Raw genomic sequence first — 27,056 nt, forward strand, 5'->3', positions numbered from 1 at the left:
AAAAGAAATAACCTCATGCTAGATTCATAAATTGATTTTACGAAGCAGTGATTTGCTTCTGAAGCTTTGTTAGTTTAGCATAGTCTAGCAATATCCTTTCCTTGGTTGTTGACTTTTAGTGCAGGTAGTTGCTTTTGAGCTACTTGATACTGCATTTCACTTGCTGTCTTCTGTATATCCCAAAGTAGGAAACATAGCAATTTAATGAACTTAACAGATAATAGCAGTAACCTCCATATCTTGTTTCAATCCCTACAGCAATCTCGAATGGAAGATCGTTTGGATAGGCTGGATGATGCTATCCATGTGCTGCGGAACCATGCCGTGGGACCTTCCACCAGTTTGCCTGCTGGTCACAGTGATATACACAGTTTATTGGGACCATCCCATAATGCACCAATTGGAAACCTCAATTCAAACTATGGTGGATCAAGCCTTGTTACAAGCAGTCGATCTGCTTCAATGGTAAAATAGTGCTCATCCTTTTTGTAATAACCCCTAAAGCCTATTATCCTAAATGTTTTTCATTAAATTCTTGGGGGAAAGGGTCCTTCTTTTTGAAAGGAAAGTAGAGTGGGTTTTAAGAATTTCTTTTACTGTCTTAGGCAGGGTTGTTTGCTGAGCATTGGTCCTTAAAATCCTGCTGTGATTGTGTGCAAAATGCAGCAACTTTCTACAGAAATCATTTTAGCTTAAACTGGGATTTTTTTCCAGATGAGTAATAATTGGCAGAACAGTTTTTGCCTTGAAATAGTGAGTAGAAAGTCAGAATAGCAAAAGCAATAAAGCAGGACTGAATTTCAAGGATTCTGGTTTAGGAAAGCTGTTTATTATAATTTGGAACCAGCATTCCATAATAGAAGGAATGTAGTATTTTTTGCACAGGTCCAAATTTAAGCTTTATTCCTAAATTAAGAAAAAATGTGGGGTGCTTTTGAGAATGGCTGTAATTGAAGTGACAATGAAAGGAAACAGTTTTAGATTAATCCCTGAAGAGAATAAAATAATTCAATCCATCTTTTTTAAAACATGATAATTCTTTAAAGGGGAAGAAAGTAAAATTCTACAGTCATGCACATCAAAAATTCTATGTTGAATGTCTTACATTACTTTTTATCCAAATTATGTTTAAAAGGAATGAAGCTCTTTTTGAACCTGCTGTTTAACTGAAACCATGTGTTTGCATGTTTATGGCATGGTTTTTAAGATTCATTCCATGCTGTGACATATTCTCCTATGAAACAGATTTCTAGCTGTAAGCCATGTGATCAAGGCTAAAACTCACCTATCATCGAAATAATTAGGTGCCCCAAATGCTGGAGTCTTGTATTCTGTAAAATAGGATTGGTTCCAGATTTTCGCATTCACATGTCAGATAGTCGTTTATATTCATTCTGGAGCTGCTGAAGTAAACATCAAACAAGGCTGCCTGGTATCCTGAGAACAGTGTTTTCAGCAACATCAGTGACTTTAGATGCCTGCATATTTTAGCAACCAGTTTTTTGTTTTTGTTTTTTAATATCAAAAAAATCTTAAAATTCCAGCTCCTTTTAAATTAGCTTTTGTGGCTATTGATATGCTAATGTGAAAATTGTAAATTATTAAATTCATAGAAATATAAGGAAGTATTATCACTATTAGTGGTAGTAATAAAATAATTTTGTTAGTATAAGATAGTGTTTGTTGCAAATATAAATTTAGAATAGCAAATTATTATTTTGCTGAAATGCTATTTATCTTTACTTAGAAGAATGATTTGAAAATCAATATATTTGTATCCTGTTTGTCTAAACTACAATATTTCTAATTAATCTTCACCTGTTAATCATTTTTTAATTCTTTACTGTTAATTGTTCATTCCTCCTATTCCAGTTTATCTGCTACAACATTTGATATATCTCTGGCTCCTCCTAACTAAATGTAAAATTCGTATGAAATGGAACTTCCGTCTTTAGGAGATTGTTTTTTACCAACTTCGGTTATGAGTTAGAAAAGAGGTTTTTCAAAATCCAGTCCTGCAAAACCATGTTGAAACCTAGTGTATTTTAAAAGGACTTATAGAGGGAAAAATTGTTTCTTTAGATAGTGCCCTGAAGTTTTAAATTAAGAAAGTAGCTTCCATTATATCCTCTAGGAATATGCTGCCCACTTCAGAGTTCCCAGTGATATTCTTTAAAAAGGAAAAAAATTCAAAATAATCTAGGAAAAAGTATTCTGAGACAGGAGTCTGGCTTAGTCTGAGCAGCAGCATCAATGCCGCAGCAACTAGGCCCAAGCTGTTGCTCAGTGTGTCTGTCAAGGTCTTCCTTCAGTTTTTATAATCTTCTTAAAGGACACAGAGCTGGTGAAAGTCTGCGGGACTTCATCCGCTCTATCCACCCCATCCAGATGCAATCACTGGTGGAGATAGAGATGCAGATGTTCAGCCAGGCTTACCCTCAAAACTTAGTAATTGACAAAATCCGACACTGTCAGGTGAGTCAGTATTCAACTCCCATTGTTCTGAAATGAACTTTTTAGCTGTGAGTACTAGATCTCAGTCTCAGCAAAAAAGATCAAAGGATGGAATGAAGTGAAGATTACACTCAGCCAGCGATTATCTCAGCTGAGTCTTAGGCATATTGTTGAGGAAGACTCTTCTCCTGGTGACTGTTACTCATATCTGAGGACTTCCATCAGTGCTGCCAGGAGCCTGGCTTACACGCTCAGTGCCCACCTGTGAAGAATCAGCTCTTTTCATTTTCTTGGAGGGTGTGTGATTTGGGGGACATATTGTTGTAACTATTACCAGCCATCTTCAAGAGTTAATCTGCTTTTATTATCCCCTCTCAGTCCCATGTATTCTACTGATCATGACTGAAAAATGGCACAATTTTACATTCTGGAATCACTTTTTGTGTGTGTGCGTTGTTTAGCTTTCTGGTAGTTCATATACTTTTCATCTATATTAACATAAATTAGTATTTTTTTAGGCTCCTAAAAATGGAGGTTACATGGCCAAAATTACAAAGTAACTACAGAAATAACAGTTTATCAGCAATTCTGTATCACCATGTAGAATTTGGGAGGTCATTTTCTTTCAAAACTATTTAATTTTTATCATTTCATTTATTTTTCTGCAGAGAGTAGAACTATTCTTCTAAACATAAATACCGTTTCAGGAACTCCACAGAACATTTAAATAAAATTTTTGATATAATGGACTTTTGATCTCATGGGCATCTACTGGCAGTCACTGTCCTAATTGCAGGTTTTAAATATGATATTACTTTCTCTCTTAGCATTTGGAAGAGAAGAACCAGCATACTTTTCCTGTTAATGACCAGATAGTAAATATCTTCAGCTTTGCAAGCTGTGATCTCTGTCGCAGCTAAACTCTGACATTGTAACATGAAAACAGCCATACACATTATGAAAACAAATGAGTGTGATTGTGTTTTAATAAAATTTTATTTACAAAAAGGGCCTCCTTTATTAGTTTAAAAAAAAGGTAGGGGCCAGTTTTGGCCCGCAGGCATACTTTACCAGTCCCCGATTTAGAATATAAATTGGCTTCCTTGTGCAGGAACTAAGGGTTAGCAAGTTTTTTTCTTTTTCTTGGAGCCTTTAACTTTTGCTTATTTTGTTTTAATGAGTAGTTAGAAAGTTTTGTTGAAGTAGTTGGAATATTTGAGGTGAGCCAGAATGCGCTGGGAGTGGGAGAAGAGTTGATGGCAAGATAAAAGTAACATAGACAGCTCAGCTCCCAGCCTTCAGCGCTATCGGTATTACTTATGGTGTGAAGTCCACCTGGGCAGGTTAACCAAAGTGGTGTCCTTGATCAAGGAAATACAGCTTTGTTACTGAGAAACTTTCTTTACATTGTTTTTAGTTACAACAAAATTATGCCAGTAAGGTCATCTACAGCTGATAGTATTGATTTGTAGATGAAATAATTATGGTTTTAGTTGTCCAAGAAAAAGATTTTTATATTTCGCACAAACTGCCAAAAAATATGTTAGTAGGAATCAAAATCAAAAGACTTATAACTCTGAGTATTGTTTCTTTTATCTAAACAGACTTGACTTGCAACAAAGGTTAGGATTAAGTGAGATTTCAACCAAAGAAAGCTTTTAACATATTTTAGCTATCTAATATACACAAAAATTAAATTTCTTAAAGATTATTATATCAGAAAAAGAAACTAGGAAATGGGTAATTCCTACTCCTTTTTATGTAATTAGTGTAGCCAGGCTGCCATAACATTTGCTTTTACTTTTGAATGGGGTTGATATTTTTATTTCCTTTATTTCCTACTCTCAACATTTTTGATGGTTTCTCCATATTTTCTTAATACAAATATAAAACTTAAGACTTTGTCAGGCACTATTAGGATGTGATTGATGTATCATTTAGATTTTAAAACACAAAATCAGGGGTGAACTATTGAAGTGTCAGCATGGGACTATGTTTAGTGTAAGAATAAATTCTTGAAATAAACGGTTGATAGGAAAAAATAGCTGGTATTAAGTGGAAAACTGAAAAGGTATGAGACTCATTAATTTCATTTGGGCATTGCAGAGAGGTTTTAGCAATATTAAGTTATTGTATGAAACATCTGTTTATGGCTGTAGTATCTAAAATACTGAGGCCAGATGAGATAACTGTGTAATAGCCCTTTTATCTTTACACAGAGTACTCGGTTATTGTTCAGACAGTGATTTCAACTTCAAACCAAGTTAGATTAGAAGCCTTTGTATTAATGAAAACTTGATGCACATCTTTAAAAGTTCCTTATTTACGATACAGGATAAAATTACAACCAGGAGGTCTTTTGATTTCTTTGTTATAAGTCCTGAGGAAATTTAACTCGGGAATTTCTTTTAATTATTATTATTATTTTTTTTTTTTTTGGTATTGGTTGGTTTTTTTGTTGTTTAAGCTGTGATTGGAGATGTGTCCCTTGCATGAGAAGAAATAATGTTCAGTGGTAGAATTGAAAGCTACTGTATATAATGATTTAAAATATCATGTCTGTTTTCTAAATCCTAAAGCAGTTAGAGAAACTGTATTTTTCTTAGTTCTGTTAGATTTAAGATTAAGTTATTACAGTTTGACAGGCAAATAGGGTAATATTTTATTCAAAATTAATGCTTTACCATTTATAAGAATAGATTTGGGATCCTTTTAGCCCTATAGTTTGACTGTATTTAATTTTATTAGTATGTTTATATACAGTAGAAATTTTCACTGTATATTTAGACTATTTTTAATTTTATTAGCATAGGTTTGTATACAGCAGAAATTGTGTATGTAGGTTTCAACAGAACTGAAGTTTATTTTTAACTGAATTTTACTTTTTCTAATCAGTTTTTTCCTAAAATTTCCTAAAAATTTTTTGCCCTCATTAAGACCACATTATTGTGCTTTTGAGGAGTTTTGGAACTTTTTTTTTTTTTTAATTTAAAATTGTTCAAGTGGCATCTTTTAAGCTTGAAAACTATATAGCTTATAATATGGAAATGTCATCCAGAAGGAACCATAACAAGTGGAATTCTTCTAAGTTTTAGCATAAAGCCCCTCTTCAGGTAAAACAAAATATAGCACATACAGATCCTTTAATCAGTAGATTAATACTGATTAATTTAAATCATCAGTACTCAGTGAATAGTACAAATTGAACAGATTATTAGAATAGAATTCAGAATCAGAGAGGAGTTCTTACTGAGTACTTTTCAGTCTGTCCCTTAATTCACAAGACCTCTTATTCATCAACTAATTAGATTTAACATTTTTCCATTGTGGGTGTTAAAGCCATTGGCCCAATTAAATGAAAACAGTCCCTTTTTGGATGCTCCGCCAAACGGCCCTTTCGTAGATTCAGAATGCAAGATGATGTCATTTAATGGAATGGGCCTTTTATTCTGAAATGGAACTCTTCATAATAATTGAAATTTAGAACCTAACAGGCCTAGGGGTTTGCCTTCCCCTGCTAACCCCTCCCCCCAATTGAAGCAGCCTGTCAGCTGTATGCTAACGAGATGAACAATTAAACAAGGTCCTATCTGGCTGGCCCCACAGGCTCTGAGCTCAGACAAAGAACTGTTTATACACCTGTTGTGTGTGTGGACAGAGCCATTTGAGTGGGTAGCTACAGATTAAAGGGAGGACATGGGAGCCAGGGTGAGCAAGGGTTAAAGAAAGCCCTAAGAACTGTAAAAGTCAGATTCTCCAGAAAATATATGAGGGCCATTTGCAAGGGGAATCAAGTTACAAAGAGAAAGTTCCTGCTAACTTCGTTAATATGAAAAACTCCAAGACAAAGCTTTTTGCTGGTCTGAGGCTATTTTTAAAAGGTTTAGTTTTTTTCTTTTGGATGCCAGTGATGCAGGTTGGTGTGAGAAAATACTTGGTTTGTAGTATTCCGTAGAGACAAAAATATTCACTGTCATTTTATATCCCAAAACAAATTGAGCAACCTTTCTGATTTCCCTTCAGGGAAAAGCAAAATCCCTAAGATTTATTGTTTAGATAATGATCCTTTGTCTGCCAAGCCTTTCATCAGATAGGAAATGATAGAACATTTTTATTAGTGGAGATTCAGAAAATCAAAGAATTATTTATATTAGTGAAATAAAAAATTAGAATTTAGCAGATGTATCATCACTTATTAGTCAAATGAGTGAAATTGTTTTATTGATATTCAATGATATTGTCCTACGGAGCTGTAAAATGAGTTCCACACATACAATAAATAGTAAATACACATATGTTTAAAACTTGTAAGGCTGTTTCTTTTTAAATTAGTTGGTATAATAACTCAAAATACTAGATAAGATCAAAATTAGCACATATTACCAAAGATCATAGGAGTTTTAAGTTTGCATTATAAACGCAAATACAGAAATCTTAACTTTTACTTAACCCTGCAGTGATTTCCTCAGCCAGTGAAAGTTATTCTAGTGATACATTATCTTTAAAATAGGCCTAGACTCCTGAAGTCCCAAAGAGTTTATAACTATATATTGTATTTATACTGTATCTATTTTTGTAAAATGAGATTTTTGAACTGACCTTCCCCTAAGATCACTGAGTAGTTCATACGTAGCAAGAAAGCAACCTATGTGTTAAGAATAAACAGGACAGGATTCCCTAGAGACAGGATATCATGAACTACTTCAAGAATTTTCTCTCTTGAATATAGTTTTCACAGTACATTTCTTCGGTAGTTGCTGGGTTTCGTTCTTCAGACTTCTCTCAGTTTTTTTTAGGAGGAGTGTGGAGCAAGGGGGCGCAGAAGTGAAGGCTAAGGGAAGATTTCCAGAGTGGGAGGGGGCACAAATCTGCTAGTTTCTGTGGTCCCTTTTCAGCTTAAAGGTTTTATGATTCTAAAGCATGAAATTGTGTGTTTTGGAAAAAAAAAAAAAACAGTATAGTCAGTGCTTGATCATCCAAGGGAGTAGTGATACAGCTAATCCTCAGGTAATTTAAAAATAACTATGGCATACATTAAATGAGTTTTTAAAAACTACATTAAAGATAAGAATAAAGGTAGAGGACAGACATTTCTTAAGAAGTGTGGTGAAAGACCATAACAGGTTCCAATCAGGTCTACTACCACATGGCCTGCATTGCCTGAAGTTTGCTTTGATTACTTTTGTTTTTGTCTCACAAGAAACCAAAGGATAAACTTGCATAGGGGTATTTATTCCTCTTAGGGTAAAATCCATACAAAGTCATGAAAGGTAAAAGCTATATTAATTACTCAAGAGGGATTCAAAGCATAGCATCTTACTGGGTTTGAAGGATTTGTTGAAACACTGTGGTTCTCATGTATAACTCCAGGCAATGCTACTTAATTAACAGCTTAATCTTCTAGTTGACACGTCTGCTACTGTTCTAATAAGAAGCTTCATTTGTAACCAGTTTTTCTAAAAGTACTGCAATAGCTAAAACTCTTGACAGTGTTTGTATGCCTTACCTTCCCAGTTCGGGTTAATTGTGACTAAAGTCTGATTAAAACAGAAAATATATGGCATTTTTTGTTCCCTGGCAATTTAGATCTTTTAAGTTATTTTATTTTTGTATTGCTTTTTCTGCTCATTTAAAATTTTTGAGAAGAGGCAGTTAGAGGAAGAAGAAACAAGACACTATATGTATGTGTGTAAGGAAAGGATGTCAAAGTATAGGTAAATATTAGTACTTGGAACAAAGCAATATTTTGTTAAATGCAAATTCATGGGTACTTCAATATATTTAGGTAGTATGTGGAATAGGTTTTCAGACTGACTGCTAGAGAATTAATAGAGCCTATAAGGTGTGGTGCTTTATGGCTTATAGAGCGCTTTATCTCATTTGCTTCTCACAGCATCCCTCTCTGGGATACAAAATTTGAAAGTTAGAATTTTTTAAAGTACTTAACCACTAGTGACAGTACCACTAACAAGTCTTCTAAAATCCCCAAACCAGAAAAGTGGCATCCAAAAAACAGTTGCTAAATTTTTTTTTCAGTTGCTAAATTTTAATGAGTGACATTGTTTTCACTATTAAACGCAGTGAAAGAATTTAAACAATTACTGCCCCTGAACTGTTTTTTTTTTAACTTTAGGTCGGAACTCACCGAGAAGACTCTGTCAGTCTCAACGGCGGCAATCATTCAGTCCTGTCTAGTACGGTCACCGCTTCAAGCACAGACTTGAACCATAAAACGCAAGAAAATTATAGAGGTAACTGTATTGTTTGTCTTCAGCAGTAATGCAGACAGAGGTATCATTTGGAACACTATCACCTTTTTTTACAGACAGCTTGACATCTGTGAATCAAAAGTAGTCTTAGGTGGGAGAATTCCAAACAGCAGTTCTATTACATGAATTTAAAGGGTAAATACTTAGGGTTCCAGCTGGCCATTTAGGTGGGACAATTACAGATGTTTATTGATGGATGCAACCATGTGAGAGCTGTTGTTCAGTATTTACTGATCATCCTTTTACTGGCCACTGCTTCTGTCGTCTCTTTTTCTTAGTCACTTTCCCTCATGACTGAGTCTTCTTGGTCCCTAGAGGCAGTGAGAAAGATACTTCTGAATATGTTTAAAGCTCTGAATGATAGTAGCTGTTGCTCAGAAGATTAAAATTTAATTGGAGAAAGATAATTCTGATAAAAAGCAAACTGTGGTAGTAACTTACAGTGAAAAGGAGTATGAAAATGAGTATGTGTATGTTCATATGTGACTAAAGCATTGTGCTGTACACCAGAAATTGACACGACACTGTAAACTGACTATACGTCAATAAAATATATATATACAAAAAAAGCAAACTGTGGTCATTGTTATAATAGACCTTATAAATAAGTATAAATGTATAGCTAATACTTTAATCACCAAAGTAAGTTTTCCTTTGATGTCTGTTTTACTGTGTTTGTCCCAGAAAATGTTAAAGCTTATTTTCTTTGCCTTGGCAGCATCTTAGAAGTTAGTTTCTAAAATGCGTCATGTTTCTCATACCTTGTTTGGTTGTTAAATAGTGCCTGAAAGTGAACATTGGACTGACCACCAGAGTCAGGCTTGTTTTTTTAAATACAGATGCTTTAAAAAGCTTTTTTTCTAAGGCTTGTGGACATGCTCTTTCCAGCTCTGAATAGTATACTTTTTTTATATCGTTGGACTTCTGTCTTAGCTCCGTAACAACAAGGATATTCACCATCTAGAAAGCATTTTACTGTCTTATTTGTAATTCACAAATGAATCTGGACATTTATTTTGTTTCTTTGACTCTTTGTTAGGTGGCTTGCAAAGTCAGTCGGGAACTGTTGTTCCAACAGAAATCAAGACTGAAAGCAAAGAGAAAGATGAAAACCTTCATGAACCTCCTTCATCAGATGACATGAAATCAGATGATGAATCCTCCCAAAAAGATATCAAGGTTTCATCTAGAGGCAGAACAAGGTATTTGTTAGCATCCAGGTATTAAATTTCACTCATTTCCCATGGGTGAAAATAGTTAGAAAATTGAAGGGTGTCATGCATTTATTGTCAGGTATGTTCTAGAAACTGTGTTGTAACTTTTATGCCTGTTACCTTATTTAATCCTCACAGCATCCCTAAAAGGAAGGAGTATGAAGCTGACTCCAAGTTGGTGTTTTCCATTATACCACAGTGTTTTAGGGTCTACATATAAAAAAGAACTACATCTCTTTCCTCGGTTCTTATAGTTTGTAAGACAACTAGAGAACAAAATAGCTAAAACAAGTTTAATTGTTTAATGTATACATTTAGATACATTTCATCAATAAATATTCAAATATATTATTTTGAAGCTAGGTATATAGTTAAGACTCTTGTATGAATTAAACCAGGGGCTGGCAAACTATGGCCCATGGGCCAAATCTAGTCTCCTATTTTTATAAGTAAAGTTTTATTGGAACACCACCACACACCGTTCATTTACATATTGACTGGCTGCTTTCACAACACAGTGGCAGATTTGAGTAATTGCAACAGAGATTAGATAGCCCACAAAACTGAAAATACTTACTGTCTGGCCCTTTTTAGAAGTGTGCCAACTCCTGATTTAAACAATAATTTGAAAAGAGTATGGAAAAGGAAGTACTGTATGTGCACTGATGTTGTAAGGGAAGATTTTCTAAAAATTGGATTTGATTTTATGTTGAAATATGGATATTGACACATAATACATTAGTTTCAAATGATTTAGATTCTTCCCTCAGATTTTCTTTTAGTTCTACATTAAAATTGGTTGATTTGGTATATTTGTGGTATATCCCATTTCTTGGCATGTATCTACTTATCAATAATATGCATATATCACATACAGATATTTATATTTAAAACATTGTTCTTTGTATTAAATTATGGCACGGGGTGGAAAAGGTATATATAGCTCAGTGTTAGAGCATATGCCTAGCAAGCACAAGGTCCTGGGTTCAATCCCCAATTACCTCCATTAAAAATAAGTAAATAAATGAAAACCTAATTATGTCCCTCCAAAAAATAAAAAAATAATAATAAACAAATAGAAAAATAAATTATGGTGCAAAGGAAATTGCAGTGTGTATGGTAGATTAACTAAAAGTACCAGCATGGTCCTTTCTGTCATTCACATGCTTAAAAATTGTCCTTTTGCCTTTGACATTCTCACTATTTCCAACACTTTAACAATTCTCTTGGGAAAAATTAAACCTTAAGATCCTAATACTGCCATTTGAATATGCATTGTACATTTGTACATTTGTATCAGCTGTACAAGGGCAGGAAGAAGTAAAAACTGGGTCAGGGAATCCAGAGACTGCTCCTTTAGGCATCTTAATTCTTTCATAGTTTCATTATTCAAATAGAATTTTAAGGGAAGTCATTTACATCTTTCCTCCTCATTCATCCTGTCATTGTTTAGATCAGCAGACTTTCTGTGTAAAGGATCAGATGGTAAATATTTTAGTCTTTGTGGGTCATGCAGTCTCTGTCACACCTGCTGAGCATTGCCATCGTAGCAGGAAAGCAGCCAAAGACAGTACGTAAACAGATGGGTGGGGCTCTTCCAATAAAATGTTATTGACAAAAACAGGTAGCCGACTCAAGGGCCACAGTTTACTGAGCTCTCTTATAGGTCATCAGAAATTGAGAAAGTAGTATCATAGGTTATTAATAAAAAATATTTAGTAGTTAATAATAGTAAGTTTAAAACATGGCCTTTGGACAAAATAAAACTAACCTGGGTTTGAATCATGGTTTCATCACATGGTTGCCAAGTGACCTTGGGAAATTATTAAAGCTCTGTGAGGTTTGGTTCCATCTTTAAAAGGAGACTTCCTATTTAGGATTCTTATGGGAATAAACTGAAAATGAAGCCATTTGCACACTGTCTCACATGCAGTAAACATCAGGAACGGTACTATATTAATTTATGATGATGGTAATTTTAGGTCTGTGGTCTTGGTTTTCTTCCATGGAGCACCAACCTGGGTACTTGTCGTTACACTGGCACTAATTAGCTGTGTAATCCTATGGAGGTTACTGATCTTGCAGTGGTTTTCAACCCTGCTGCAGACTCCTGAAAACATTTTAGACATACAGGTGCCTGGACTCCAGTCCAGGATCCCTGTATCAGCATCTTTGGCAGTGGGACCTTTGAAAGCTGTATTTTTTTAAGAGCCCTTGAGGGTTCTAATGAGTGGCCACATTTGGGAACCTTTGGGCTAGATGATCTGAAAAGATTCCTTTGAAATCAAAGAGCTAGTGATTATTATCAAAAGAATATTTTTATGTAATTCTTGACTATTAGCTAGTAAGAACCTGCTGTGTACGTATTCTTTATTAGAATACTCAAGGTATTAGAGGGGAGGTGAAACAAACACTTTGTGCACATTTTTTCAAGGTTCTGACTCTGCTCAGTGATTTATTTCTGAAATATAAATATAATATTCTAAAATTTTTTCCAAAGCATTTGTCTCAGATATTTTTTTCTGATTACTTAGTCCATTTTCATTACAGAAATGTGGAAAATACAGAACAGCACACACAAAAATCACAAGAAACCCCACTACCCTGAATTAACCACTGTTGACTTTTCAAGGAATCTCTCTTTTTCCATAAATACAGTTTAAATTAGAAATAAACTGAATATAATTTTTCTAATATGAACTTTATAAACTTAACAGTGTGTTTTTAACCTTTTCATCTATCCCTGAGTGTTTTCTGCAACATGGTTTTTCCCTTTGTTGTTTTGTTTTTAGGCAGCAGTATTGAGGTTTAATTCACATACAATAAAATATACCAATTTTAAGTATACAGTTTTGTCCTTTGACAAATGTATATAGTCATATAACCACCACCACCACATAAATAATGCAGAAACAACATCCCAAAAAGTTTCCTTATGCCCCTTTATAGTCCGTCCCCTTCTCCCATCCTCTGGCAATCATTAATTTGCTTTCTGTTACTATAGTTTTGTCTTTTCTAGAAGTTCTGTAAGTGAAATCGTACAGCATGTAGTCTTTTGTGTGTAACATCTTTTACCTAGTATAATATGCAGCTTGATTTTTAGAGGCTACATAGTAGACCATTGTCTGGATGAACTGTGATTTACAACTCATCTCTTAATATTGGACTTCAGTTTGTTCTAACGTAAATAATTCTGTGATCAACTTCTTTTACCTAAATTTCTATGAACATCTCTAATTATACCCTTTGGATGAATTTCTAAAGTTGGAATTGCTGATCAAGAGGTAATGAATACTTTAAGGCTTTGGATTCACTTTGCCAGTTTCCCTTTCAAAAAAAAATTGTTCTAGTTCACCCATGTTTTAAAATTATTACCACTGATAATAATATCTCTCTGGAACAAAAAGTGGTCATTTTCTGAGATACTTCTTTCATTCTGTGTCTTAAGCTTTTCTTCCTCCTGCTCACCGGGGGACTGCCAGAGTACATTTACGAACATGGGTTAAGCAACCTATAATACGTTAGTATACTAGGATAGTACTTCTCAAGCCTTAATGTACGTATGAGTCAGCTGGGGATCTCGTTAAAGTACAGCTTCAGTAGATTTGCCGTAGAACCTGAGATTCTATGTTTATAACGGTAAAGTTTTTAACCAGTAATGCTGATGGCACCAATCACATTTTGAAAAACAAGGTGCTAGAATATTAGGTAGTCATTCAAATTATGCTTATGAAGAGTTTCACTAGTGTGGAGAAGTCTTTATGCTGGAATACACAATGAAAAATGCATTTTAAAATGTGTGTGGCATAATTTCAACTATATAATATATTTGCATTGAGGAAAGACTGGAAAGAAATATACAATCATATTAAGTGTAGCTATTGCTACCACTTGGTAAAATGTATTGGTCATTTTCATTTTTATACTTAATAATTTTGCACAATAAGCATATCTTACTTTATAGGGAACCTAACAGACATTGTTGTTACTTTGTCTTCCAGCAGTACTAATGAAGATGAGGATTTGAACCCAGAACAGAAGATAGAAAGGGAGAAGGAAAGGCGGATGGCTAACAATGCCAGAGAACGCTTGCGTGTGCGGGATATTAATGAGGCATTCAAAGAGCTTGGTCGAATGTGTCAGCTTCATTTAAAGAGTGAAAAACCCCAAACAAAACTCCTTATTCTTCACCAGGCTGTGGCAGTCATTCTTAGTCTAGAACAACAAGTCAGAGGTAAGTAGGATTGGCAGAGATATGTAGCTGTTCTGTTTCCGGTGGGCAGACATTTCTGTGTCCATGCACTCTTCTGCTTGGGCAAATGGTCTGTAAGTTCCCCTAGTACTTCTGCCACTGCATCATCTGGATCAAGTTTTCTCTGTAGTCCTCTCACCTCTGTCTCACTGTATGGGTCAATATCTGTGGGTTCAGTGCCTCCCGTAAACCAGTAGAGGCTAACTCTTTGAAACAATGCAGTGAACAGCCAGCCTCCGCCAGCTGCTCAGCGTTAGTGCTTTGTGCCTCTTGTTCTTGTTGACTCTAGTCTCCCACACTGTTGAATTTACCTGCCTAGACCTGTTTTCCTCCCAGTTCCTTCCGTCTGCCCTACTTCTCTGTACTCAGTTTCTTGCTTACTTTACCCTGAGGCCCTGCTGCTTAATGCGATGCCTAGCCATGGCCTCTCCTGGCTTTGCCTCCTGTGAATGTCCTTTATACCCATGTCGGTGAGGTGTCAGAGCTTCTTTGTTGATCCCTGATTAGGAATGCCATTAGCTTCATGGATAAATATGCGCTGGCATGCCTGTGTGTCCCTAAGGACAAAAGTGTGGTTTGTACTGGATTATCCACTGCTGACTCAGACAGCTCTCCCAACTGTTTTGTTTTTCAAGAAGTTTGATGAAATCTTAAAGAAATTTTGGGACTTTATTTTTTGACCACATGTTTATTGCATACCTCCTCTGTCCTAGCTAGCTATGTTCTAGACCCTGGGTTATCAATTAATACAAGCTTCCAGCCCTTGAGAGGTTCTATCACCAAGCTTGCTTTTTTGCATAAACCTGTGTATCTTCTTATCCAAAGTTGTGAATGCCTCATCCTAAGCCTTTTTGCAAAGAACTTAGAGATAATGGCCTTGAGTTCCAGACCCTACCTCTAACCTCTCTTTCTTAAGAGCAACTTTGTCTCCCTTATTTATTGGGTATTTATAGAATATTTAAGGAAAGTTGGAAAAGAAAAAAGAATAGGGGTGGACAGTTGCTTGACAACCACAACAAGGACCCTCAGCACTGATTACAGAAAGAATACTCTTTCTAAGGAAACCAGAGTTAGAGAACTTGAACACATTTTCAGGAAAACATACGCTAGTAATTAATTCATTTATCCACTTCTCTTCAGTGTTTTTAATGAATAAGAATGATGACTAGATTATTTTGTGCCCAACCAACCTATCACTAAAACCAGATACTTGCTCCTATTGTCTTAAGGCCCTTGAATGTATGTAAAGGGTAAATGTTAACAAAACCTGATCTTCAAGAAGTTAAAGACTCCCTTGCAATATTTATAAATTGCCACTCATCTGTGGCAGGAGCAGTTGTTCCTTGAGCCTTTACTATCTCCTGTCACTTTACCAAATGTTTTTCTTCAGTGGTGTCTGACACTCATTGTCTCTTTCTAAAGGCAGTGAGGCACCTGTGTTCAGTGGTCCAAGTAGTCATCTTTCTCTGCAGCCCGAAGTATTTTCTACTCTGACTCTACTCAGCCATTTATTGTCAAGACTGTTGCCTCCACCAGGCCTGTAAAAGTCTTACTGACTAGACAACAGTGATGCCAGAACTTATTCCTATATAGCACCTTTCCTTCCCTCAGTTTATAGAGTTAGAGTATACTCATTTGTGTTCTTAAAAATATTTTTTTAAGATCAGAGGTGACTACTCTCACATCCTCACATCTAGCCACCAAAATGAGAAATAACCTCTATGTTTGAAAAAAAGTTGTAAACTCCACCATGCATGGGTGGGTCTTACCCATTCATTTGTAAGATTTGACCTGGTTGTGGTTCTATGTAAACACCTGGGATAGAAAAGTTGAGGCTGAGAGAAGATCTAACATTAGGCTCATCCAGCTGCATACTAACGTTCTGGTCAATACTTTCTCACACAGTTCTGGGAAGCTCTATATAAAGAGCCATTGACTGATCAGAGTGAACAAAACTTAAATATACTGAACTATAACTTCAATAGGGACTGCCTTACTATTCATAAAAGCCTACCTTTCTCCTACCCTCAGACTCTGGGTTTCAAAGTCCAGAACCTTTATTTTATAGCTAAATGGAAAAGCCTTGGGATTCACGCAGGATTCCTTGAAAGGCATCCTGCTGTCTGTCTGACAGGGTTTAGAATACTTCATGTAGCCCATAACATCTGTGCCTTGGCTATCGAAGGACCTTCAGATTTTGATGTAACTACTGTTCTTCCCTGCACTCTATCTCCAGCAGTTCTGAGTTATTCTGATAACCTGTTCACTTTTGAGAGTCTGTCCCTGCAGGGGACTAACCCAGCAGCTGCTGGGCCTGGCAATTTCTATAAACACATACATTTTGTTTACATGACCTACTTTGGACATCCTCTGGCCTCTTTGGACTCCCCATTTAGTTTGGGATAGTGTTCCAAGACTGTATCTAGCTATCCACAACCTGTCATCGCTAGACAAGTGGTTATACCAGGAGGGCAACCAGGCCTGGGTCTAGCAGTGCATCCTTGAGAATAACAGGAAGTGCCTTCCCTTCCAAGCCTCAGATTTTGCCAGAGCACTTTTTGTACCTTGGTGCACCACAGATCAAATCCCATCTGATTTCTATCATTGCCAATTTAAGCCTTTCCATTATCATGACTATAATTTTTACTAATCCTCAGCAGATTTCATGTAATACCTTCAAGTTTGTACTCTCCGCTTTACTAAAAATTAAATTAGTGGTCAAACACTTCCTCCTTAAACTCTTTCACAGGTTCTCTCAATAAGCTCACTTCTCTTCTGGTGATAATTTAGGGACTTGGAACTACTAGGATTTTTGTTTCCTGGTCTCTTAGTGGGTTTGAAGATGACTGAATGAGCTAGAACAGTGGTTCTCAAATCTGGCTGGTCCCAGAATCACCTGAGGCTTTTCCTTTTCCAAAACAAATTTCCAGACCCTACCCTTAGTAGATTTTAATTCAGTTGCAGTGAGATGGTCAGACATGGTAGTGTTAACATACTTATTGATTATACACTACTTCCTTTCTAAATCTCCACTGAAATGAATAAAAATGGCATCAACCCATAAGAACAATTGGGAAAGAAGACAGTAACAGATGTGAGAGCAAAAAATGTACGTAAGACCGAAAGTAGAATAGTGGTAGCTGACTTATCTAGGCAGAAGAAATTAAGTGGAGCAGGAAGGAATACCAACAAGAAGCAGAACATTTTGCCTCATGGGGCCCCTAGCTCCTGAAAAAGGCACTGCTCTTTGGAGGTACTAATTATTGGGGAAGGGAGAATTCAGGCATCAGACCTAAAAAAAAAAGATTGATTGAAGGTTTGCTATGGAAAGTTGGATCCCTAAGTTTCCTCTCTATTTCATATTGCTTCTGCCCTCTCTTCCCTTCCACCATAGACAGGAGAATTATTTTCTGCAGAAAAAAATGAAATCAGAAAGGCTGCAAATCTGGAACACGAGGAAGAACAGAGAATGGGTGAAGCACGAGGCTGAACAGTGGGACTCAGCCCTGTGTCCTGCTTTGCTTCCCTAGTGCTGGCAGCAAAGTATACTACCCCTATCCTCAAGGAAACTGGGTAATTCTTTTCTAGAGAAACTAAATATTCTAAAGACCTCCAGGTTTAGAAATTCCTGAGTAATAACATCTCACTTTTGGATTACCATAGAGTAAAACCTACCAGTTGGTGTCTTACTTTGAATATGAAAAGACAACCAAAGATTTAAGAAAAGCCACCATGAAAAAGGGACATTGAGATCAAATCAAACAAAATTGAAACTCAAAAGAAAACAGAAACATGCGAAAAGCATTAGGAAAAATAGATAAGATGGCTGATAAAGCTGAGAAAAATCTCATAGAAAGTAGAACGCAAAGAGATGAGAAGCAGGAAAGAAGAACTAATAAAGTTAGAGAAGATTCATCTAGAAGTCCAACATCTGACCAATAGGATTTGTAGAATAAAAGCAGAAAGGAGAGAAGAAGATTATTATGGCAATAGTACAGGAAATTTACCAGTACTGAAGAATACATGTCTCAAGATTGGTAAAAATCTAATCTTGTGCTAAGAATGATGATTTTTAAAGTGACCTGAAGCAAAAATACATCATCGTGGGGGCGGTGTATAGCTCAGTGGTAGAGCACGTGCTTAGCATGCACAAGGTCCAGGGTTCAATTCTCAGTACCTCCATTAAAAAATAAATAAAAACTCAATTACAAACAAATCAAAAATAAAGTACATCATCATGATATTTAAGAGCATCAGGATTAAAAAGAATATCATAAAGCTTTTAGAGACAAAATTTAAGTAGCTCAGAGACAAAGGAACAAAAAAGTCAAAATACCATCAGAATTCGAATAAGCAGTACTGGATTCCAGGAGATATTGGAGCAATACCTTAAAAAATCTGAGGAAAAATCATTTTCAAAGTAGTATTCTGTATTTAGCCAAACCATTAACTAAAATGTGAAAGTAGAATAAAGATATTTCAGATATGCAGAGACTTTAAAATTTTACCTCCCATGCACACCAAATGAAAGTGTTTGGAACATATGCTTGGGCCAAATAAGGGCATAATCAACAAAGACAAAGCTCTGGGAAACAAAGGATCTAAGACACAAGAACAGCAAAAGAAAATCCCATAACAGGAACTACTAGGCCTAGAAAAGAATCAGTCCACATTGAAAATAGAAGGCTATTAGCTGCAGAAGAAAGGTTTCCAGAGGAAAAATACTGAATTAATAGATAATATGATAATGTGTTTGAGATTTTAGGAAGAAATGTTGAGAGGCATTTGTTAGATCTTTTAGAGCATTGTGGGGGGAATGAAAAGTTAGCATTACTAACAAATGAAAAGCAAGGCAACTATTAACTGTAGGAAAAACAAATAGTCATATGAAAAAGGAAACCATCAATATGAAATTCTTGACTTGAAGGTATGGCTACATAGATATAATTTTAGGAAGTAACTATTGAGTTAGCTAAAAATTGTGCCATCAGCATGTTAAGAAGATGGTATTATAAGAGAGGCAAGTTCTCAGCCACATATCAGAGGTCAGTAGATAGACCTCTAATAGAAATGTGGGAAAGATAATCACTTCTCATTCCTTGCAGGTAATGTCTGACTTCTTACCTCTGTATCAGTCCTTCTTGGCTACTTAACATATTTGCCATGGGCTGCTCATACATACCACGGAATATGAAGCAACAGCACTAGTTTTTGCTTTTTGGGGATCAAAGCTTACTTTACTTTTTTTTAATATGTTTTTATTGAAGTATACAGTCAGTTTACAATGTCGTGTCAGTTTCTGGTGTACAGCACAATACTTCAGTCACATAGGAACATACATACATTCTTTCTCATACTCTTCTTCACCATAGGTTATAAGATACTGAATATGGTTCCCTGTGCAAAGCTCACTTTACATTTCCTAGAACTTCCTGTAGTATTCTCTTGGTTCTTCCAGTCCTGAGTATTTTCTCACTCACTGTAGGACTCTGTAAAATCTTGCCTAACTTGAGTTTTTGGTTCTGGTCCTTTCCAACTATTTTGATCATGCCTCCTAGATCCTAGTGTGACAGAGTCATAGTTAGCTAAGAGTAATGTTCCATTACAAGAGAAATATTTCAGTTAGAAAATACTCATATCTCACTTCCTCCTCTTTAGATTTTATGTATTAATGTATGCCCTCTTTTCAGTCTCTCTGGTCACTACATGAGACTGTTGCCTACACAGTGAAGGGGACATGACGCCTAATGAAAGACAAACCTCTCTTATATTAGAGGTGCACAATTACTGGTTAAGAAAGCAGCTTCTAATATTTTTACATAATGATACTGATTTTTCCTTCTAGTTATCCTAATAAATTAAGTAAGAGTGTACCTCTTTTCCTTCATTGCCTCCCCAGAGTTGTATGGGCTTCATGTCTTTTCCTAAACACAGAGGCTTGGGGAATAAGGACTCTGAAATGCAGTGTAATTATCGTGTGTGAGTAATAGTCAGTAGAGGCGGCTGGGTTCACCAAAACAAAGTCTTCTGTCTACTTTTTTTAAACTCAGAAGTGAACTATAAATGTGTATTAAGATATACACATTCAAGTGTTTCTACTTTCCCTGAAAGAGGAAATACATTTAAGAAAAAAAAAAGCTCGGCTATGTTGCGTTCAGCTGGGCCATCATTTCAAGAAAATCTAACATGTAAAAAAATCATAACTTCTACAAAATATTGTTTTCATTGCAAGCTAATTTTAAGTGACCTTTTTTATATTATAACCATTGGGGCTTTTTTAATCAGTTTACAAAAGTAAGTGTAACAACTTTTAACTTATACTTATGTTATAATCAGAAACAAAAAACTACACCAGGGGCTGTCATGGATTAAATATGTTGTACTTAAAACTCACTTAAAGAAATTATACTAGGAACCGCAGTTCCTAAGTAGATTTTGAGCCAGTGGGTCTTCAGTTCAGTGGATTTTCTTTAACTTTATTTCATATGGTAATACCCCACACTTTAAACTCACATCAAAAGTTCCATTCAGTCTTCTCTACTATCTTATATACAAAGCAGGAAAGGTTTTTATTACCTCTCAGTCACACCTCCAACTGTAGGAAGGACATCTCAGTCATCTCATTCTACATATGTGTCAAAGGAGGGAAGCAGGATGGGCACCAGCTCCCTCTCTTCCTGGAGGAGTTGGCACATTTCCTATGAAGGAATGGCTGAGGGTATCTCTTACTATTTTCTGAACTGGTAACATTGTGGGTAAAGCATAGATGTCTCTCTGCAGGTACACAGAGAATGTCAGCATTCCCGACAGTTCAAGGTGCCATGTCTTAGCAGGACACTGAAGAGATTTGGTGAACTAGTAACAGGACTTGCCTAAATATTTCGATGAAGCAGTAAAAGAACTACTTTTAGATGCTGATTTAGATCAAGTCAAATCCTCGAAGACTAAATCATAAGAAAACACAAAATGGTCAGGACGAAGTGTAAGTTTTAGGGTTCATTTAGCACATCATCGTTGCTTCTATGTGATGTTCTTCAGAATGCGAATGAAGTTACCCAGAGACTGATAACCCCACAGAAAGGAAAAATAACAGCAATTTGTTCAGCTTAAGACCCAACAGTCTGTGATTCATAACTTGTGACTATAATGATAAAATTATTCTTCCCTATTTCAGAGAGGAACCTTAACCCCAAAGCAGCCTGCCTTAAGAGAAGGGAAGAAGAAAAAGTTTCTGCCGTATCGGCAGAGCCACCAACCACGCTGCCAGGAACCCATCCTGGGCTTAGTGAAACTACCAACCCTATGGGTCATATGTAAACATCAGCCAGGTGAGTATGGGTACAAAAAGAAAGTACCTGATTCATCTTAAACTGAGTTAGAACCTTTGAACAGAATTATCTGGTGGTATTGCTCATGGTCAAGATCACATGTAATTTGCAATCCCAGTGGTTTAACCTTTCTGTTACATAATCATACTCAGAGAGCCAGTGTCATTTTATACAAATTACTGTTGCCTTCAATGTGAGATAGTATCCTTTGATTTGTGAAGAATTTGGGGTTCTCCTGTACTGGATGATCATGTGTACTCTTGCACACATGAGTATTATTCTCACCCAAGAAGAAAACAGTGCCACTAGTGACTCATCTATCAAAAAATACTTTTGCTTCCACTCATGCTCCTCCTCCTTCTGCTCAGAAATACTTGGCTGTATCATAAACCACTTTTCTGTTAACCATCTGTCTCTTCTTTGTCATGGATCTTTATATACAAAAGAGTTACTGCTTGCTTCCATTTGGGTCACTAATGCAAGTTTGTAATATACATGTTCCTTCTCCTATTAAAGAATGTACAGGTGTTGTACATGATAGAACCAGAACGCCCTTCTTTCAGGAATTTTACTTGTTGAAAGACTGTTCTTTTTACTTTCCTCTTCATGTACTAAACACAGTTTGCTTCTTTGTTATTTTTTTTTAACAAAGTGAGAACAGCAGTAGTATGAGGTTGTTGCCCAAGTGGTTTGATAATATGAATTGTCTTTTTTCTTAACTATAGGTATTCACATTATCTGTAAGCTGTAAAACTAGTATTTAGGTGACAGAAAGTAATGTAGACTAATAACAATATTTGGGTGAGTAACAAAATAGAGCTGCAAGCATGGATTAGGAATAGAACTGGTAACTTCATTTTTTTATCTGCCTTCAGCATGTATAGTTCTTTTCTTAGTTTCATCAGCAGAGAAAAAGCAGCAAATAAAGGTAAATGGATGGAAGGTTTTGGAGCAGGAAAAAGTATCATTTTGTCATCTTTGTGGCTGTCTCATTTTAAGCTGAAAGTTTGGAATTTGATAGGATATTATGTAAACTACAGACATCAATCAGTAACTCACTTTTTTCTGAAGGAATTGATTCCTGCCACCTCTTCATACTATCCTTCCTAGGATCAACAAGACCAAAACTGAAGGTTTTATTTGGGGACTAAGGGAGGAGTGTTGATGTAATTATTTAAGTGTCAATTCTAGTTCTAATATTAGCACACTGGAGAAAACTCTAAATCACCTCTCCCACAGCAGACAAAAAACCAGCAGTGTAACAGACTGCTTGTCAAAGGGACTTTAGGCAAGAAAGAGCTAGTTAAATTATAGGTCCTCTAAAACTCAAGCCTTTGTTTCATACTGTGTGGGAACAATGGATATCATGAAATAATATTTTTATTCAAAAATAAACTTTGAAGTTTTTGAAATAAAAATAAGCCAGTGTTTCTCAATGTGAAAGCGACTTTCTGAGTACGTAGAGGAGACTTCCTGTGCCCGGGTCCCCCACAACCACCAGGCTGTGAGACGGGCGCTTTCCATTCAGCGGGCATGTGACCTCAGAGCCTGGCTTTCCTCTCTCTCTGGTTTGTTGTGCCCGTTTTCCTTTGTTCTCTTTCCAGTCTCTCTCTCGCTCCGTCTCCTTCGGCTCCCTCTCCCTGCCTCACATCTCTCTTCAGCCTTTCTGTTCGCTTCCTGTTCTTTCACTGCTTCTGTATCTCATATTGCTTTCATCACGCTGCCCTTATCTCTGTAATGAGGAAATTCCCTCACTTTAGGTTAAAATTAAACCGTGAGCATTCTCACCCATCTAAAAGACATCAAGAATCTTTTTTTTTAAGGGGTTGGGGGCTTCCAAGTTTATAAGAAATGTAGTAAATGCACTTGCTTCATAAGATTTCATAGGCTAGTGATTATTATCTCAAAATATGTCTTAAAGACTGCTTGTTTCAAAGGTGGTTATCTGGTTTCACCTGATAACCTTCAATTCTTTATAGAACTGATTAGCAGATTAATACCAGCAAGCAATTGGGCAGCAGGAAATGACTACTAGAATCAAAATGGGTGATAAATGGCCACAGAATGACTACAAAAGCACAAGAATTTGCCACCACATAGTGTAAGGCCAAGTAGCTTTGAATGTCTCAGTTCTCCATCTCCAAGAGCAGAACTGTACCATGGTCCTTGTTTAATAAGGAAGTGAAAGGTGTGGTTCTTCCTAAATGAAATGGCTGAAATGGGGAATTTCAGGACTACTACTATGGATGTTATATTAAGAATATAAATATAAAATTTGTACTAATAAAGTTTTCTTAATAAATGCATTGAATAAACATTTATTGAAGACCTACCTGTAATGCACCAGGAACTGGGGCCATTATCCAGATGAGTACAAAATGGTCCCTGCCCTCAAACTTTCAGTTTAAAGAAGGTGGATGTAAACAAGTAACAGTACAGGGGACTGGATGTAGCAGTAAATACATGCTTTAGCGTTGTCTCTCCACCAGATGAGTAGAACCTCAGAGCTCAGGGGTTGCCAACTTGAATGTTGCCAAAATGGAAGGTTTGCATAATTGCCACAGCTGTTGTATAATCCTTTGTCTTGTGATTCTATAATTACAGGATTTTTTTAAATCTTCCCACATACATCAAGTAAAAACCATTTGAGTTACACCTTAAAAGAAAAAACCTCATTTATAAGTCATGTAGCAGACTGCTAATTCAGTGAAAACCTGGGGATAAGTGAGGAATACCAGCTTGTTCTGTTTTGTTTCTGGGGAGGTGTTTAACAGTGATGTCCTAACTGGTTCTGTTCTCTCCCCTGGCTCTCCCTGCCGCAGTTCCAGAGTTATCAGTAGGCTAGATAGAAGGTGACCTCTCCTCATAAGGACATGGACAACTCAGATTATCTGAAGACACAAACCTGATAGGAGGGAGAAGAAAAAACAGAACATTTGAAGCAAGAAACGCAAATGTAATCCTGCGATCAAAGCAACTGGTCAACACTTCCATCCGAAGTGAAGATAGGAAGCTCATCAGATAGAACGTCAGCCCACGAGATGTTTGCAACGGATCATTTTGTTGCGAGCAGTGTGTCGCTTCTGCACAATCAGAGACTGTCTCGATCTCTCCACTCACCGTGGAAGTTGCCTTGTGCCTAAACTGAATTGACAAATGCATTGTAACTACAAATTTTATTTATTGTTATGGAACTGTAAGGTCTACATATAAAGGGAAAAAGTTAATGTGGAAAAGCTGATCTACACTCAGCTGATGCCAGCGTTCGTTAAAGCTGTTCACGTGCAGAGAACAAAGCAGTGACAACCATTGGCCCTTAGCATTCCCGGCATACCTATTAGTGTCTTAAAAAGGAAGGGAAAAGTCTTTTGTTGCCCTCTCCTATCCTTTTGCCATATGAATAGTGTTTTCCATGAAATAGGAAAATATTACTTGGTATAGCATTTCTCTCGCTCTCATTTTTTTCATTCATTTTTATTTTTCCTTTGTGGGTGTTGTATTTGGTCTCTGAATCAGAATAGTTCATGGTCACAGTCCAGAATCCTCCACGTAGCCCTCTGTGCTTTGCGTATTTATCTTACAGTGATAAGCAGAGACCATCTGTGACCATAGCCTAGCTAAGATTTTAAAAGGGGGAACTTTGTCCCCTAGATTTTCCCCCAAATAAACATTGCTTTATTTCTAATAATCAAGACTTTTCAAGCTTCTAGGTTTCATAGTAAAGCTTGTAATAGCAAGAAGTGTAAATTACAAGGAAAGAATTTACTTTTTAGAAATTGCTTTGTTTTCCAAGCAGTAAGTACTACATAATAGTACTTGTAAAGTGTTAGCTGTAAGTAAGCACAAAACGGATTTAAAATACAAAGAAGATTTTCAGGCTGTGATTATGTTGAACATAACCACCCGGTAGTCACCAAGGCAGGTAGTGTGATAAATGAACACACCACTCTGAGGCTAATTACCTAATGGAATACAAGAGCAGTGGTCACCTGTGTTTCCTTATTCTAGCCTTTCTTTCTCTGTCATTTGGATGGCTAGTCAGTGGGAGGAATTCAGTGGGTGAAGTCGTCAACTGCAGACCATCTGCCCCGTCCCGAGAAGACGAGCCAGATTAGCATTAAACCAGTCCTTGTCAGTCCATCTTAATACTGTGCATTAAGGCACCCCTCTGTCTCTCATCCTTAAGAGTTGTTTTTTTAAGACATCATAATCACTTCGAACTTCCATGAAACCTGTCTTCCGCCACAGCAACCCTGGGAGAGAAAACCATGCTAAACACGGTTGTCTTGGCTTAATAATTCCTTGTAGCCAATATTAACAATGGCAATCAGCACACAGAAGAAAGGACCCAAATCACTATGTAACTTAAAGATTTCTGTTAATTTGAAAGAACAAAAACAATGAAGACAGAACTTCAGATCCTCCAATCAGGATGATTCCTAGCAAATCAGTCTTTTGTGAACTTAGTGGACTTTTTGGTTACTTTAATTTGCCTCTATTCTCCAGTTACAGCAGACTCTATCTGTGGCCTTGTTCTTCATTTCAGTGTTAATCAGCTAAACAGAAGTCGTTGCTTATGATGTGTGAGTGAACATATGCCACTGCCTGGCCTTTTTTCTTCGGAGCTTGTTGTCTTTTTCGCTATATTAGACTTTGCAGTATGCCCAGAAGCTTTCCTTCATAAAATAGAAAGAAAAAAACATTTGGCTTATTTTTCACAGTAGCTAGTCTTTTATACAATAATCTTGTAAGAAAATTTCTTGAATTCTAAATATTACTCTTTCTAGATTTTTGAAATCAAAAAGTTTTCAGTAAAAAGTTTCTTACTTTATTTTATTATATTAGGTAGTAAAAATGTAGGGTTATTTACCATAACCTGTTCATTAATATCAGAAATTTACAATAGCATTTTAAGACCATAGTAGGATTCTAGCATACCGTGTAGTACCTATGGAGTATTGTAAGAGCTAATTGTCCGAGATGAATTGCTTCTCATCTTGTTCTCCAGTTTCCATTGTTGGTTTATTGCAGATTTGTATCCTGTGTCAAATTCAAGGTATTATTGATAAACCTTTTCAACCAGCAGCAAGAAGTTCAAAATTTTTTCTGTCACTGTAACAGAAAACACAATATGTATATAACATTTATGTAGCAATAAATGTGCCATCTTTTTTTTTAACATAGTAAACTAGTGAGTTTTTTACATTCCTCTCTCAAACAATAATGCATTTTGATTTTCCTTCCTCCATCTCATTCCTGCCAGAAATGCCCACACTGCTCTGCTTTCTTTTCCCCCAGCTTTGTTGAGATAGAATTGACATATAATATTGTGTATGTGTACAGTGTACAGCACAATGACTTGATATATGTACTGCAGAGCGATTACCACAGTAAGGTTAGTTAAAACATCCATCACCTCACGTACTCACTTTTTTGTGCGTGTGGTGAGGATTTTTAGGGTCCACTCTGCTTTCCGTATGTGTGGGGTCGATGACATCATCTGGGAAGGCCATCAGGACAGAACCAGGCTTGTAGCACT

The 27,056-nt window shown here is 36.3% G+C and overlaps 1 protein-coding gene across 10 annotated transcripts in view; it reads left to right on the top strand.

Annotated features, from left to right (window-relative positions):
- The window catches only part of TCF12 (transcription factor 12), a 328,904-nt gene extending 302,208 nt beyond the window's left edge, over positions 1 to 26,696 (top strand). For 7 of the 10 annotated variants that reach the window (XM_074366183.1, XM_074366186.1, XM_074366184.1 and 4 more), the window contains 6 exons: positions 259 to 465; positions 8,588 to 8,705; positions 9,763 to 9,925; positions 13,939 to 14,171; positions 21,364 to 21,517; positions 24,340 to 26,696. In XM_074366183.1, coding sequence (XP_074222284.1) covers positions 259 to 465; positions 8,588 to 8,705; positions 9,763 to 9,925; positions 13,939 to 14,171; positions 21,364 to 21,506 — 864 coding nt within the window. In that variant the 3' untranslated portion in view covers positions 21,507 to 21,517; positions 24,340 to 26,696. The remainder of the gene's footprint in view (positions 1 to 258; positions 466 to 8,587; positions 8,706 to 9,762; positions 9,926 to 13,938; positions 14,172 to 21,363; positions 21,518 to 24,339) is intronic. The other 3 variants (XM_074366185.1, XM_074366187.1, XM_045506273.2) reach the window with 1 other exon arrangement.
- The last annotated feature ends 360 nt before the right edge of the window (positions 26,697 to 27,056 follow it).

Source organism: Camelus bactrianus, chromosome 6 (assembly GCF_048773025.1).
Source record: "Camelus bactrianus isolate YW-2024 breed Bactrian camel chromosome 6, ASM4877302v1, whole genome shotgun sequence".
NCBI classification, from domain to species: Eukaryota; Metazoa; Chordata; class Mammalia; order Artiodactyla; family Camelidae; genus Camelus; species Camelus bactrianus.